Genomic DNA, 17,312 nt, shown 5'->3' with positions numbered 1-17,312 from the left:
TACACAGACCCATTCTAATGAATGGGTCTGCTCACACATCAGTGATTTTTCACTACACGTGTCTCCGTGCGGCGTACCCGCGTGTGCGTGATAGCCGCACGGAGACATGTCCATTTTTTTCTGGCATCACTGATGTTCCACGGACCACCCAGTGGTGTGGTCCGTGAAACACGTGCCAGAAAAAAAGTGCTTGTAAAATAAAAATCATTTTTACTCTCCCGGCGTCCAGCGATGTCCTCTGCAGCCCGTTCTGCTTGCTGCTTCTGAGCCGGCTCATTATTGTCGCGCATATTCATTATGTGCGACACAGCCGACCCGGAAGCAGCTGCTGCGGGGGTCAGCGCCAGCCGGATGCTGCACCGCGTGAGCGATCAGCACCATGGAGAGCGGGAGCGGGCACAGGTGAGTTAATCTCTAAGTGCAATCACGGGCCACGGAGAACGGAGCCCGGATTGCACTTAGACAACCCATGTGTGCCGTGATTCACGGCACACGGAGGGACATGTGCATGTTTTACACGCCAGTGAAAAACGTCACTGTTTTTCACTGACGTGTGAAACGGGCCTAAAAGTGAGAATATTGTTGCTACAGCAACATTTTGGGTGAAGTAGCTGTGGATTCAAAATGCTTAATATACTCCTGAATAAAATCCTTGAGGGGTGCAGATTCCAAAATAGGGTCACTTGTGGGGGTTTTCTGACGTATAGGTACCCAAGGGGCTCTGCTAATGTGACACGGTGCGCGAAGTTTATTTCAACTTTTCCAAAATTCAAATGGTGCTCCTTCCATTCCAAGCCCTCCCATTTATCCAAACAGAATGTGGAGAAGGAAATGACATCACAGGTTTTTTTTCCCAAAGGTCTGTGTTCAACCAACTTTATTAACACTGACAAGTCTTAAAAAACGCACCTAAAAAAACGCATGAAAAACGCATGAAAAACGCATGAAAAACGCATGAAAAAAGCATGAAAAACGCATGAAAAACGCATGCGTTTTCGATGCCTTTTTCTCAAAAAAGCATTGTTTACAATTCTCCCCTCTGCCAGAGGGTGCGTTTTTTTCCGCGCTGAAAAAAAAGCAACGTGTGAACATACCCTTAATGGTATCACTACATGGATTTCTTTGCATAAAGAAACAAACAAATCTCCATGCCAGGATGACAAGGAATATGTTATATACCATAATTATGCACTGTCCATTTTGATGTCAACCTACCCTACATTCAGTGACAACTCCAACTCCACACATGAGATGTTTCCGGTATTTCAAAAAAACAGAATAAATAGTAAAATGCTATAGCATGGAGCCATATAGTCCTCTGTCCGTGAATTTCCATTTCTCTGCCCCATTTCTCCAGTCACTAATGAAATATTCATTTCTTTTCTAGCTGCACCTTACTGGATCACTAAACCTGAAAATCTCATACTGTCACCAGGAGATGATGGGACATTGATCTGCAGAGCTCATGGGATTCCTGCCCCAAGTATTACATGGTTAATAAATGGAGTTGCAATTGAATGTACGTGAAGAATTCCTGCCAATTTCTAAACACTTATAATATAATACAAGATGCATAAAGAACATGGACAGATGAAATCTTCAGAAAAAATGCAGTCTTCCCTTCCTTTCCATACTTAGCCATAGCCAAACTAAGGGTGAAGTCAATCTGCATGTTGTTCAATTTATACAGTGTATACAATAGAGTATCTCTTACTGAGAACAGAAAGACCCCCTAATGTAATATTCAACAATCATTTACAATCTCCATAATAGATGTCATTGTTCCACAATATTTAAACTTATGAAATGATCACAAGCAATGTTGTCCCAGGCAATGGCCGCCTATATCTTCAGAAAATGGAATTACCGCTCTAAATATTCTGTTTGTATGTGTTCTATTTGCAGTGGCTCCTAATGACCCAAGCAGAGTGGTAGATGGGGATACTGTTATTTTCACAAAAGTGCAAGAACAGGCCAGTGCAGTCTTCCAATGCAATGCTTCAAATATTTATGGATATGTGCTGGCAAATGCATTTGTGAACGTACTTGGTAAGTTTTTTACAACTTTTTTTTAAAGGTAACCTATCATATCTCCAAACACTATTAACCTGAAGATTTGGGATGAAACTACGGGATACCAGTGTTCTAAAGCTGTGCAACCGCTGCACTGAGAGCCCAGGTACTGGAATAAAACAAACAGTTTTCAGCCACAGAGGCGTGCCGGGGCGGCTTTACTCACAGAGGTGTGCTAGTGCAGCCTTAATCATAGAGGTGTGCCGGTTCGGATTCAGTCACAAAGGTGTGCTGGTGCGGCTTTAGTCATAGAGGTGTGCTGGTGTGGCTTCAGTCATAGAGGCGTGCTGGTGTGGCTTCAGTCATAGAGGTGTGCTAGTGCGGCTTCACCCATAGAGGCGTGCCGGTGCGGCTTCAGTCATAGAGGCATGCTGGTGTTGATTCAGTCATAGATGCGTGCCGGTGCAGCTTCAGTCATAGACGTGCGCCTGTGCAGGTTCAGTCATAGAGCTGTGCCAGTGCGGCTTCAGTCATAGAGGCGTCCTGGTGTGGATTCAGTTATAGAGGTGTGCTGGTGCAGCTTCAGTCATAGAGGCGTGCTGGTGCAGCTTCACTCATAGTGGTGTGCCGGTGTGGCTTCAGTCATAGAGGCGAGGGGTGCAGCTTCAGTCATTAAGGCATGCTGGTGTGGCTTCAGTGATAGAGGTGTGCTGGTGTGGATTCAGTCATAGAGGTCTGCTGGTGTGGATTCAGTCATAGAGGTGTGCCAGTGTGGATTCAGTCACAGAGGTGTGCAGGTGCGGATTCAGTCATAGAGGTGTGCTGGTGCGGATTCAGTCACAGAGGCGTGCCTTTGAGGCTTCAGTCATGGAGGTGTGCAGGTGCTGATCCAGTCACAGAGGCGTGCTGGAGGCTGTTGGGAGGAATAAAGTTAATTTCTTCTCGGTAGCTTTGCTTCATGCAGTAGGTGCACAGCTTTAAAACACTAGTAACGTGAAAATTAACTGCATATCTGCAGGTTAACACTAGAAGTCCCAGACATTTCGAGCTCCCTCCTGAAGTCCTGAAAGAGGGTCAAATGACCCTTAGTCTAAACTGAATAGAACTAAAGGCCACGTCACACTAAGCAACATCGCTAGCAACATTGCTGCTAAGGAACAACTTTTGTGAGGTAGCAGCGATGTTGCTAGTGATGTCGCTGTGTGTGACATCCAAGAACAACCTGGCCCCTGCTGTGAGGTCGCTGGTTGTTGCTGAATGTCCTGGACCATTTTTTAGTTGTTGCTCTCCCGCTGTGAAGCACACATCACTGTGTGTGACAGCGACAGAGCAACAACTAAATGTGCAGGCAGCAGGAGCCGGCTTCTACGGACGCTGGTAACCATGGTAAACATCGGGTAACCAAGAAGCCCTTCCCTTGGTTACCCGATATTTACCTTCTTTACCAGCGTCCGCCGCTCTCAGCTGTCAGTGCCGGCTCCCTGCTCTCTGCACACGTAGCCACAGTACACATCGGGTAATTAACCCGATGTGTACTGTGGCTAGGAGTGAAGGGAACAGGGAGCCGTAAGAAGGTTAAGAAAGCTTGGTAACGAAGGTAAATATCGGGTAACCAAGGGAAGGGCTTCTTGGTTACCCGATGTTTACCGTGGTTACCAGCGTCCGCAGAACCCGGCTCCTGCTGCCTGCACACGTAGCAGAGTACACATCGGGTAATTAACCCGATGTGTACTCTGGCTAGGAGTGCAGGGAGCCAGCGCTAAGCGGTGTGCGCTGGTAACCAAGGTAAATATCGGGTTGGTTACCCGATATTTACCTTCGTTACCAAGCGCAGCATCGCTTCCACGCGGAGCTGGGGGCTGGTCACTGGTTGCTGGTGAGATCTGCCTGTGTGACAGCTCACCAGCAACCCGTGTAGCGACGCTCCAGCGATCCCTGCCAGGTCAGGTTGCTGGTGGGATCGCTGGAGCGTCGCTTAGAGTGACATCTCACCAGCGACCTCCTAGCAACTTACCAGCGATCCCTATCAGGTTGTATCATTGTTGGGATCGCTGGTAAGTTATTTAGTGTGACTGGGCCTCAACTAGAAACTAAATGGCTAAAGTCAATGGAAAACAACAACCTCCTGTGGTGTGACAGTAATGGCCTTAATTACAGAACAAAAGACGGTGATTATAGGATGTTAGCTAAAATCCTTCAGGTCATTCAACCCATCTCTGGGTTCCAAAGGTAGAAATGTTAAATGACCCCTCTCTGGGACTTCTAGTGTTAACAGTGTTTGGAGACATGACAGGTTTTCTTCATGTAATTAAGAGATAGTTATTAAAGTAGATGAATGTATTATTGTGCGTGTTTACTTTATAAGTTGTAGTTGTATTAGAAGTTGTATGTAAATTTATGTTGTGTCTACTCCCTTATTTTAAAGCTCTTCTTTCATAACCTTCTTATGTTGGTTTATAAAATGTAATCTATATCATAATGTGTTTATTTTATTTTTTAGCTGAGCGACCACGGATTCTCTCATCGCAAACGGTTTATCAAGTCATTGCCAATAGGCCTGCATTGCTGCACTGCAAAGCGTTTGGTTCTCCTGTTCCAATTATAGAATGGTAACTAAACAGGATTACTTCTGAGAGCATTTGGATTTCTTTTAAAGATATAAAATGATAGAACTCATGTAAAAAGCAGGGGGACTATCGCCATATGGACACTAATTTTTATAGAGCATAAAGGGGCTCCAATGGTAGTATATGGAACTAATATTGTACTGTCATTACTTATATTTTATATAGAGACATGCACAGGTTTTTTTCTGTTGGACTCTGTCCAAATAAATGTGGAATGCTTCATCAGATAAACTTCCATCTTCTACAGCATTGCTTCTTAGGTGGAGTCGCTATAGAGCAGTTTGTACTTGCTCTTGTATATATCTGAAAAGCAATGGGCCTGGGTTGGTTAGTCATGACCTGTACATAATATTCAAAATAGTAAAGGAACGTTAACTCAAGTACATAGGGCCCAATGCATCGAAGCAATTTTGTCTCAGTGCTGCCAAAAATTGCTTGGAAAAGTCACAACATTTTGGCGCAAAAAAATATGTTGTGCCTGTTGGCCTTTTCATAGCAGTTTCTCCCAGTTACACAAAAATTAGTGGAGTTGGGGCATAATGGGGGTGTGGTGGGATGTGAGAAGCTGGTATGTCTATTTCTAAGCTGTGACATTACTTACATCAGATTCATGAAGAGGTGTGCTTCTCTTTATGAATCAGCAGCGTCTGACTCCCTCATGCCCCTTCATCAAGACCGGTGAGAGAATCCGGGCCAGAGTCTTTTATTTAAAGCAAATTAACTAAATCAACTATAAATTTCATGTGAGCCATTTTGATTGTCCTTATGCCCAGTGCAGCACTGATACTTATTAACACATCAATCACTTTGTGTAGGGAAGTGGAAAACACAACACTTTATTGGTGAGTATATGAGGTTTATAACACTTGTGATTATCACTTATCTCTAGGTTTAAGGGCGTCCAGTCCAGTGTTCTGCACGGAAGTGACTACGTCTTCCATAATAATGGGACCCTGGAAGTTCCAGTGGCACAGAAAGACAGCAGTGGCACATACACATGTGTAGCAAGAAACAAATTGGGTACAGACCAAAAAATCATTAAGCTCGAAATTAAAGGTAAGAGTTACACATCAGATAATGTATACAACTATGTTGTCACGCTTCTGCATACTATTAATATTCTGTTTCATTTCTAGATCCCACCATGATAATCTCTCAGCCTGAATACAGGGTTGTGCAGAGATATGGCAATGCTTTCTTTGAATGCAAATTCAAACATGATCCTACATTAGTAGCAGAAGTGATGTGGCTGAGGAATAATAGTGAACTGCCGATAGATGAAAGGTATTTTCAGCAGTTTTTGACAGAACTTCTGTCACTTATCCTTTTTATGTAAATAAAAGCTTACAACTTGACTTTAAATTCATCCATTGGTTTTATAAATTACTCTTTTGAAAGCTGAAACCCTCACAAATTTGGTTTAGGTTATGAAAATAAAGTTACTGCAAAGCTGAAATATTGATCATTTAATGAACACAGAAAGGTCAGATTTTGGCAAGACAAAGGTTTTGTCGCCTTGTCATATAATGCTCCCAATCCTAGTTTGCATCCGCACCTGTGCTCACTAAATGATCAGTTAATTAGTGGGTGTGTATATAAAAAGAAACCCAGCACCTCAGACCTTCAGTTGAACTTCAACTTGATTTCTGACAACATGCCAAAAATCCACCCTGCGACCAAAGCCTTGATTATCAAGAGGCTGAAGAACAGATCCACTGCAGAGGTGGCTGGCACCTTTAATGTGTCTCAGTGTCAAGTACAAAGAATTAAACAAAAAGATTTGAAGAAACTGGAGATGTTTTTGACAAGTTTTTGAGGAACGTTTGTTGGTTAGAAAATCCAAAGCCAGACCCTCTTACACTGCAGCAGAGCTCCAAAAGGCCTGCTCAACTCTTGTCCCTGTGTCAACTAGAACAGTTTGTAGAATTCTGTCTCGAAATGGCCTCCATGGTCGAATCAGTGCCCAGAAGCCAGCACTAAACAAAAGGCAATTAAAAAAACGTGTGGCATTTGCCAAGTCCCACAGCCTGCTAAACAGATGGATGCTAGAAAAGTGGCAGAAGGTGGCTTTCTCTGATGAATCTTCAGTTGAATTACACCACAGCTGCCACAAATACTGCAGGAGACCTACTTGAGTCTGTATGGATCCAAAAAACAGTTAAGTTTGGTGGTGGAAAGATCATGGTCTTGGGTTACATTCAGTATTGGGGTGTGCAAAACATTTGCAAGATGGAAGGCAATATCAGTAGCCTAAAATATCAAGAAGTATTAGCTACCTCTTACATTCCTAATCATAAAAGGGGTAAAATTCTGCAGCAGGATGGTGTTCCATCTCATACATCCATCTCTACAACAAAGTTCCTCCTGGCAAAGAAGATCAAGGTGCTCAAGGACTGGCCAGCTCAGTCATCAGCCATGAACATCATTGATCATGTTTGGGGTAGGATGAAAGAGGACGCTTGGAAGACAAAACCAAAGACTCTAGATGACCTCTGGGAGGCATGTAAGACTTCATTCTTTGCTATTCCTGAAGACTTCATCAATAAATTGTATGAATCATTGTTGAACTGCATGGATACAGTCCTTCAAGCTCATTGGAAGTCACACAAAATATTAAATATGGCTCTTATAGCACCACAACTTCATTCACCAATGTTATGCAACATATCTTTGTATTAGAAGTTAATTATTTGTTTGAATTTCACATTACTTTCTGTGGGCGACAAAACTTTTGTCTTGCCAAAATCTGACCTTTCTGTGTTCATTAAATTATCAATATTTCAGCTTTGCAGCAACTTTATTTTCATAACCTTAACCAAATTTGGGAGGGTTTCAGCTTTCAAAAGAGTAATTTATAAAACCAATGGATGAATTTAAAGTCAGGTTATAAGCTTTTATTTATATAACATTTATAAGCAACAGAACCTCTGTAAGGGACTGTACTATATTTGTCCTTTTTATTGTCTTTTTGGCTAGATGTATTATGTATTGTTTCCTTGTATACAAAAATGTATACATGGTATATTACAGGGCTGTTACACCGTTCAGAGCAGCTGTCTTATGCTTCACAGATACACTTTTGAGAAGGAGCGGCTGATGATCAGGAACATTACAGAGAAGGATAAAGGCATGTACACTTGTGTGGCGAACACTACCCTGGACCGAGTGTCAGCCAGCGCAGAACTTTCTGTTGTTGGTAAGACATGCACTTTATTTTTATTTAGTGAACTGATTTGATTTTTTTCTGTATAGTGTTTATGTGACTTTTCATCATAAAGTGATAGTGTGTTGCAAAGACTGTTCGTTCCTGCCTTTCTTTTCTGAGAATGGAAAGGTCACACTGCTGCCTAAAGAGTACTTTTTTATTATTTGTTTATCCTTCCCTACATGTCATGAAGATCTGTGAACATCCAGGTTATAAGACCCCACTGATCACTCAAAATGTTCTGGCAGACAAGCTGAGTGCCTGCATTAGTGTGTATACAGGGTGGTGTATGGGCTTATAGACTTTCTATTGAGCTAAGTACTTCTGCCTTCAAAGACGAGCGCTTCAGATTGGTTTTTCGAGTGATCACTGGGGGGGGGGGGGTCTATGGACCACAGGAATGGATTTCCTCCAATGTGCAGGACACTTAAGGAAAGGTAAAGATACAAAAATCGGTTCTGTTTAAGAGCTACATTCTCTTAACTGTTTATCCATGTACAACATACCTGTTGCTGTGCAGTGAACTTCACATGGACCCATTGAAGGGGATTTGTCACCAGGTTTTTCCTGCTCTGAAAGCAGCATAATGTAGGAAAAGACACCCTGATTCCAGTGATGTAGCACGTAGTTTACTGGGTGCAACAGTTGTGGCACAATCAGAGTTTTTAGATTAACATGTAGCAGAGCTCAGAAGGCTAAAGGCCCCGTCACACACAACGAGATCGCTAACGAGATCGTTGCTGAGTCACAGTTTCTGTGACTACCAGCGATTAGGCCCCTGCTGTGAGATCGCTAGTCGTTACCGAATGGTCCAGACCATTTTCTTCAAAGGCGATGTCCTGCTGGGCAGGACACATCGCTGTGTTTCACGCCTACCAACGATCTCCTAACAGGATCCCACCACCGCCGAGATCGTTATGCAGGTCGCTCATCGTTACTGCGTCGTTGGTAAGGTCTGACTGTGTGACATCTCACCAGCGACCTCCCAGCACCAGCAATCCTTATTAGGTCGTATTGTTGTTGGGATCGCTGGTAAGTCATTGTGTTTGACTGGGCCTTAACTCAGCCCACAGCAGGCTCTCTGTGTACATGGTTTATTGACAGTGATATGCTTATCATAGTAGGGAGCATGGTATGAGGCAGCTAGTCACAGCAATGATAATGTCCGAGAGATAAAACCTTTTGTAAGCAAATAACAGCACACAGATTGATAAATGGCACATCACTAAAATCTGTGTTTCAGCCCTTATCTCCTGCTATCTTCAGATTACATTAAAAAACCTGCTGATTACTGAAGTTCACTGTGCAGCCAATTGCTTAAATTTTTTTTAAAGAAATTTTTATTGCCAGTTACTTATATTGTCCCAAGCCACTGTACTGTCATCGATTATATTAGCCCCTATCCCTAATAGGGCTTAAAATTTTGATTCCTTATGTCTATAGACACACGTCCTAATTTTGTAAGGAAATCTGACTAGCCACAGGAAATCAACACAGGTACAAGGAGAACATACAAACTCCAAGCACTGCTGTAGACTATTCATGTTTAGGATTAGCTGGGACCCCAACAGTTGATCTTATCAATATTTCTTCATATCAAAAGATGGAAAAAGGTGTTCTTGACAGCTCCAACAAAACATTATGGACCTTTCAATTATTTTAATTATGATTAATTATGTTCCTGAAAAAAATGTATTTTTAAAACTAAATAGATTTTTAGTTAATTTCTAATTTCAAGGTAATACTTCATCTTGTATGTATCAATAACATGTATATAGTTACTGGACTGTAGAGGAATTTGATGAAAAATATACATATATCCTCTTGTCTGTGGTACAAACTCTTTCATTTCTATAATGCAAAGATGATTCTCTTTTTATAATCTTGATGTTCCCACACGTAATATCTTTAAAGGGTTGTCTCAGTAGACCGCTCCAGAGATCCATCAAACTGTGGATCTTGCGGGGAAAGTATCAGCTTTATTCCTGTAGTGTAAATGTAGTATTGCGTGTTGGCCATTAAAAACAACCTGTCAGTGCAGTAATGTAAAGTAACATGATTGTATTGGTGCTGTAATATTGATAAAATTGATATATTTTGTGAAAATATCCGCTTTGTTGTTCCTTTTTAATTACCATATGAGGTTTTCCCTTAATTAGATTTTTGTGCACAAGGGCTGGACTGTGCACGGGGTTTTCTTCTCCCTGTCTGTGATTCCCCAGCCCCTTTGCCTGTCAGAGGTCTGTGAATAACCTGCCTCCGCTGTTTGTGATCTCAGAAGTGACCTGTCATTCATAGACAGAAGGTAGGTGGAGGGGTAGGGGAATCACAGACAGGGAGGATAAAACCCAGTATACAGTCCAGCTCCTGTGCACCCAAATCTAGACAGGTAACAGGAATCCCTCTTAATAAAGGAGGCAACACAGGTGCAAAATACTAACAAAACAACCACTCCTTACCTATCAGTTCATGGAGGTGGTGATTGCCCAATATTAGAATTGTAGACAGCAGAAGCTTGAAATAGCGCGCAGGTCACACACATGTGAAGCTCAGTGACTAACAGCCCATTACACATCTCTACTAGTCAGTTAGGTGGACTTCCCGGTATCCTCTCACAGAGGTGCAGGCTCCTAATTTACAAGGTCACCATTGATGGGCTTGGCTGCACCTTGTTAAAAATATATACAATGTGCAGAAAAATAAGTATGAGCTACTGGTTTATATTTTGGCCAAAATACGAAAGCTCGCAACCCAATGTTCTGCATGTCTTGTGAGTCCCTACATTACAGTAAAAACAAAGCCAAAGAAATAAGACTTTTATTTATTTATTTTTTTAAGTTCCACGATAATTAAATTATAAACATATAAAAAATTGTATTTACCGGCCATGGGTCATAGAAACAAATGCACAATCAGGATGCAGCAGACCCCTTAATTAGCAGATAGCACTTCAAATGATGATTAAAGAGGAACCACAATGTGCATTTCTTCACCAAAGGTGTAAATTTAATCTGTATTACAGCACCAATACAGCCATGTCTTTACAATATAAAATTGTGCTCACAGGTTCTTTTAAGATGAATTGCCATTCATGTACTGTGAGTGGCTCCATAGTAGGGGAATCTCTCTATTATTTTAATTGACAGGGTTTGACTTTATGACCAATTTAAATTTCAGAGTTTAGAATATATTTAGGAAATAAAGCACGAAAATTGCCATTTGTCTGAATAGACCAAAAGGTCAATGTGAAAGCTCTTCCCATCTGTGCATATAAGACATAAAGCTTAAGTACATATTTACCAAATGCCAAGTTAATCGGTGGCAGATGTTACCAACTGTTTAGCTTTTATACAGAGTTCAATAATTCCAGGGGTCTCTTTTCTAAGAACTAGCAGAGACAAAAACTATGGAGGAGCTAACCTCTGCCACAAATCATTGAACTCCCTTTTTTAGAACATGGTCCAGATATATTGCTGAAAGTTGGTTACTTTTAACAAGTGTTTAATGCTTTGTTCGCAGAGTTTTATTCATTGTGGTGTCCTTAAAATTATGGTCACCTATCCCAAAAAAACTTTAGATGGTACAGATGCCAGAGCAATTGTACAAGACCCAAAGATTTTGATACATTAATACTAATAGTAGTTAGAAGAAGACTCATACACAAGCCTATGGTTGCCTCTGCAAGCACCACCCATCATATCTTTGTCCCTACATACTCCTTGTCAGATTGGGTCGGAGATCACAGTTACAGAACAAATACATGTAAAAGCGCAATGTGTTTTTATGGACTCGTTGATGTTGATCTAATGCATGCAATGAAGGTAATGGCCTAACAATGGGAATTTTATAAATCGGGGCCAAGTAGAACCTGAAACAACCAATGACATAATCACATTGCGGCTTCCAATTTCCATTGATAAAATTTAAAATGTAAAACAGTTTTGTCATTGAATGAGTTGAATACATTTAGGGGTGTGAAACTTTTTTTTGTATTCTTACAACACCAGCAAAAATAAAAAGGGTTGTCAAAGATCAAGCCACCTGATAATCAATTATTATTTCCAAGGGGAACCATCATCAGCTCAACATAAAACATTACATGTTGACCATTATAGTAAATTGCTGACCATTGAATGCATGGTCAAGATGGTTCCACCATGATGGAAACTACCCATCTCTGTGGCTGCTTTATTTCCTTATTAAAGGGAGTCTGTTAGCAGGATTGCTGTGTGACTTTAAGCAAAGAACCTGTCAGACAAGCAGAAGGAGGTAGCGCTGGACAGGAAATAGATCCGGAGTAGCAGAGGCTTGAGAAGAGCTTTGACATACTGAAAGCACTTCAGTCTCATATGCATATTGATTCAACTATTGATTTCTCAGTAACACAAGAATAGACTGTCTCAGAAAAGGTATTCCAAGACTTGTCCACGAAAGGACCAAATGTGGATATAGTTTTGGGGATGAAATACTGCTGACAGATTCCCTTTAAGCACATGGACCTGGCTTGACATCACGAGACAACCCCTTTTAAAGGCTGTCATTAAACACTGCGTTTTCTGAGCACTGTCACTTTAATAAGGTTTAGCAGTTTTATTTCCACAGTAAAATTCACGTTGTGTATGTATGATGTTCTCACTCCTCCCTTCACAAATATTATTTGCTGTTTCTTAGAATGCCAGATACCTCAGTTTTTGGTTGCTTTTGGGAGAGAAAAAGACAGAGCCTAATGAAATTAGATTGATTGATTAATTTGTCACTCATATAGTCACCAGTAGGAAGATTTATACCCAAGGTTATTTCAGCCTTGCTGAGAAATGATGAGTCAGTGAGTTACAAAGAAAATCAATTGAGTTCTAAGAAGTAATAATACAGCTTTAGTTTTATGTAGTTGCTCAGTTAAGATTTTCTCCCCGAGGTATATATTTATATAGATATGTATTTTAGACCAAGGCCACACTTAGAATTTTTATTGCACAAATGGTTGATTATAAAGGGAACTTGTCATCTGATTCTTGTTGCTCAAATCCCAGGCAGCATGGATCCAAGCCTGGCTGCAAGATTGTCTTATATGCTTTAATGATCTTTTACTAGAATGACGCTGCCTCCAGCCGGCTATTCAGGCCTCTCCCTCATGTGTATGTAGGCAAAAAATTGTTAGTCACCTGCAACATTGCATGAAAGGGCTGGATGCTTTGCTGGATTTGTCTTGTCACCATCTATGGTCCCCAGACAGATCCTTAAAGTACATTTTCACTGAAGCGCCTCAACGGGCAGCAAGTGTCTGATTCATACTGCCGCGGTGTCACTCTAGGTATGGGGAAGTACACTGCGTATGGTGACACGGAAGGAAAACCCTGTGTCTAGAGAAGGGGGAGATGATGACCCCTGAGCAAACCTACCGCTGGTCCCTGGCTCCCCTCACCACCCTAGATAGGTTTCGCTGAGCAGGATACCTAATCTTGGCTGACCCAGAACTGGGCCCTAGGTAAGGAACGGTTGAAATTAGTGCTTAGTCAAACCCACTAAGCTCTAAAGAAGGCACAGGGAGCACAAACAGGGGGAAGTGAACAAATAGCTTATCTCCAAGAAGACTCGGGGAGAGAAACAGCAACAAACAACAATGTGTTTTCATATGAATACAAGCCGACTGCTTACGTCCACAGCTTGTATAGCAAACAGCAAAACATCAAGGGGAAATGTGAATATTTAAGGACACAAAGGGAAGTAATGATTATTAACAGCTGAAAGGTGAGCATATCCACAGGGTCCTAAAAGGAAAGTGACTAACCCCAAGCAGAGAAGATACATAGGATACCATTTACACCACAGCAGGAAGAAGACAAGGTCAGGGAGCAGTTTATGTAGCCAAATGCTGTGACCTCCTACAGCCGGATGCCACATGACTGTCTGTCAACCTTTACACACCCGTGACACGTGGTTTGGGTAGCATAAATCAGATGACAGTGTCCCTTTTAAGAGTACCTTGGCACAACTGAGAAAAGACCATTCTGGAACATGTCTTCTTAGAACACTGCATTGTTTCACATCACTGTGATATTCTTAGAAATTAAAAACTTGAAGTTACCATTCTCCTTTTCAATGGGGTGAATGCCCACACTAATGCAGTCAGCACTGATCGGACAACATTGGAGTGGGCACGCCACCAGTTGACAATTTATTCCTACATTTTTTGAGAGAAATAACAGAGGAACAGCACAAAGTAGTGTATATTAGAAAGATGCTCTAGAATTGATAAGTCATGGAGAATACAATCATTTACCGAGAGACATATGTCAGTGGTTTTGGGTTCTCGTTTAACTATTGATTGACAGGTGCAACCCATAAGATTGCATGTGGCTCAATATATTTCTTTGCTGATCAATAGTTTACCTCAATCAATAGAGCTACAAAATAGTCACAGCTTTACTCCAGGCTTCATAATAGTTCCACCAGCTCTAATATTAGTTACTAATAGTAATCGTTATCTTACCTACATAGATAGCAATTTCAATAAATAGAGACAACTCTGTATACTGCATATTTCTAGCTCCTATAAACTCTCAAAGTGATCTGTATGATCCTGATAAAGCAACCATTGTTTGTTACTAACATGTTGTTAATATCCCTTACAGAACCTACTCAACCACCTCCAGTAAAGACGGGTAAACTGGCCACCCTATCCATATATACACTTACACACGTCACACCCCCACTATGTGCATCTTCCATGGATGATTATGCTGCATGAATGTTTCCAACGTTAGAGGAACACTTCATACCAAACTTATTCAGTGATATGACCAGTACAGGGGCTGATCCGGCACGGCATGTCAAGGATACAGTGAACACTATCAAGAAAGTATATGGTCCATAAACATTTCCCTCAAGCCCTGTACTGGGCATAACAGTGTATGAGTCTTGACTGTAGTGTTTCTTTAATTTTCATGTATATTTAAAGGGGAAATATAGCTTTCATAAAATGCATGTTGTGTAGTCCTATTGGCAAATTAGGCATAAATCAGAAGTTTTAATGGTACACCTATAAAAGCATTTATTATGGGTGATCATACTATTACAAGCTCATCAGAAATGCTTGTAACATGCCAAATTGTTCCCATGTATTGGACTACATAATTGTAATTTAATAATTCCCCTTTATCTCGGACAGTTATTATTTTGTAATATGCTGGTTATTATCGTGCATGGCCTATGCTACAGTCAACTTCACTTTTTTTTTAAAGAAATATACATTGTATGTAGGTATTTTTAGTTCTAGTACAAGTGTTGTAATACGTGTGCTTATTGAAATGTTTTGTGTATGTATTAGATGTGTGGTGCTAATATTCATGATCATATTAGTGTGTGTGTTATCATCAGAGTGTTCCAAGTGCTCAAGCATAATCCACTTTCTTAAGATGAAAAGGGTACTCCTTTTTCATATAATAAATCTAATAAAAGGATGGCATATAACAGCAGTTGAACCATCCACTGATCTTTCAGATAAACAAATAAAAGGTTATTCCCTTCTTCCATAGATGGATATTCTCAGATAGCACTTTTGCAATTTACTGCTTATAAAATTTTTCACCGTTCTTGAGATATCACTACTCAGACAATCTATTCTCATTCCACATGTTTGTGCACCTGTCAGGTAAAGATTGACATGCTAATGATGGCAGGGACAAGTCACAAGGGCTTTAGTTCCTGCGCTCATTCTGTTCTCTTAGCATGTTAGCATGACCACAGGGGCGTGCTAACATGCTATTTAATGCCCATTGCCCATCGTCATCATCGGCAGTGACACGTGTACCTGTGTCCGTTGTCACTGCATCAGGCGCCAGGCAATGTGCATGATCAGAATGCCCTGCACTTCCGGTCATGCGCATTATGAAGCCGGGTGTATGCGTTCCAGCTTTAGAGAGGTCTAGTGCGCATGACCAGAAGTGCCGTGATTTCTGATTATGCGCACTGCCCGGCGTGGTGACAACGGACACAGGTATGCGTGTCACCACTGATGACGCTAGGCAATGGTTATTGAATAGCATTTTAGAACGTCCCTGTGGGCTAAGAAGGCGGAATGGGTGCAGTAACTAATGCCCTTGCGACTAGTCCCTGTGCTCATTAGCATATCATAAAGGATCTTTAGAAATACTTTTTCTAAAGATCTCTTTATGTATGCTTCATTATACAGGGACAGTTAGGAAGGGATTAGCAATATGCACCCAGAACTGCTCGTGGTTCTGGGTGCATATTGCACCTGACAGGTTCCCTTTAAAATAAAAAAGCTAATACTGACTTCTGCTGCTGGTGTGTTCCAGCATTCCCAGGGTTCACTTGTGGTTGTGATGTCAACGCGGGCCCCTCGCCCATTCACCACTCACTTCTCTCTCCCCATCTTCGGACGAATAGGTAGTTACTCATTCATCTGAAGACAAGAAGAGAGAAGCAGTGATTTTGCGCGGGGCTTGCATGTAACAACCACTCTTGAGCTTTGGGAACATGAGTGTTGGCCCCGCAGGAACCACTCTGGCATCGGAGCCGAGTATTAATATAAGCTTTTTTTTTATTGGGGGAAAACATGGGGAATGAGAAGGAGTTGTCTTAGTAGTGGCTAACGGCTTTAACATTTTTCTTTTGTTTACAACTCGTTGATAAGGAAACTGACCACCGCGTCTGTTTACCTTTTAAGCACTGATCTGAAGCAGGATGGGATTCCGAGGTAACAGCACTCTCCAGCTATCCTGACCAAGCTCAAAATGGTGCTTACAGTTCATTAAAGAATTTGTAAGCTCTGCGTATGTTCTGCTTTCTGTGGTCGGTATCCAAGGAAACGAGCTGTAAACAAAAAAAAAGAGATAAGTAAATTGTTAATTTGTCAAGAACAACTGGCAGTTTTAATAAGCAGTAAATATTAAAATTGCTTATATTTTCAAGCACTATCTGACAATATCCATTCATGGGAATAACCCCTGTGAAGGGGCCACAGTACAAAATTGTCATGAAAGCCCTTTCATTGTTGGCATTAGTGAGTGACCAAAAGGTTGAATGTCCTCAGATTGAAATGTGACTGCATTTACTAGTGGTATGTTACTAGTTTATTAGATGGGGGTATACTGCTATAATAGAGACTTATTCAGTGCCCAGTAGTGAAGAAATTTCAGGATGTTTTCTCTAAATTAACAAATGGGCTGAAAACATTCTTAACTCTATGGCTGCTCTAACGTCTGTTATAGGTGGATGCATTCTATTTTTTACATTTTATCCTACTCTATAGAAAATCTATGCTTATATCCTAGCATCGTGCATCCTTGATTTCCACTGCTGTCATTTGTAATTGTATTTTCAGCTGCATGTAAATACATTTATGTCTTTCTCCACATGAATTAACAGATTTGCTTCAAAGATCTGGTTGATTGAATATCTCAGAGTTGTAGAGGAGTAAAATAAACTTTACATAATAGAACGTT

At 41.1% G+C, this 17,312-nt stretch overlaps 1 protein-coding gene across 11 annotated transcripts in view; it reads left to right on the top strand.

Annotated features, from left to right (window-relative positions):
• The window catches only part of NRCAM (neuronal cell adhesion molecule), a 181,895-nt gene that overhangs the window by 119,099 nt on the left and 45,484 nt on the right, over positions 1-17,312 (top strand). For 8 of the 11 annotated variants that reach the window (XM_075345002.1, XM_075345001.1, XM_075344997.1 and 5 more), the window contains 7 exons: positions 1,388-1,519; positions 1,906-2,049; positions 4,514-4,622; positions 5,530-5,696; positions 5,777-5,924; positions 7,712-7,836; positions 14,478-14,507. In XM_075345002.1, the coding sequence (XP_075201117.1) occupies positions 1,388-1,519; positions 1,906-2,049; positions 4,514-4,622; positions 5,530-5,696; positions 5,777-5,924; positions 7,712-7,836; positions 14,478-14,507 (855 nt within the window). The remainder of the gene's footprint in view (positions 1-1,387; positions 1,520-1,905; positions 2,050-4,513; positions 4,623-5,529; positions 5,697-5,776; positions 5,925-7,711; positions 7,837-14,477; positions 14,508-17,312) is intronic. The other 3 variants (XM_075344998.1, XM_075345000.1, XM_075344995.1) reach the window with 1 other exon arrangement.

Source organism: Anomaloglossus baeobatrachus, chromosome 4 (assembly GCF_048569485.1).
Source record: "Anomaloglossus baeobatrachus isolate aAnoBae1 chromosome 4, aAnoBae1.hap1, whole genome shotgun sequence".
Lineage (NCBI taxonomy): Eukaryota > Metazoa > Chordata > Amphibia > Anura > Aromobatidae > Anomaloglossus > Anomaloglossus baeobatrachus.
This window is presented reverse-complemented; position numbering and strand designations above follow the sequence as displayed.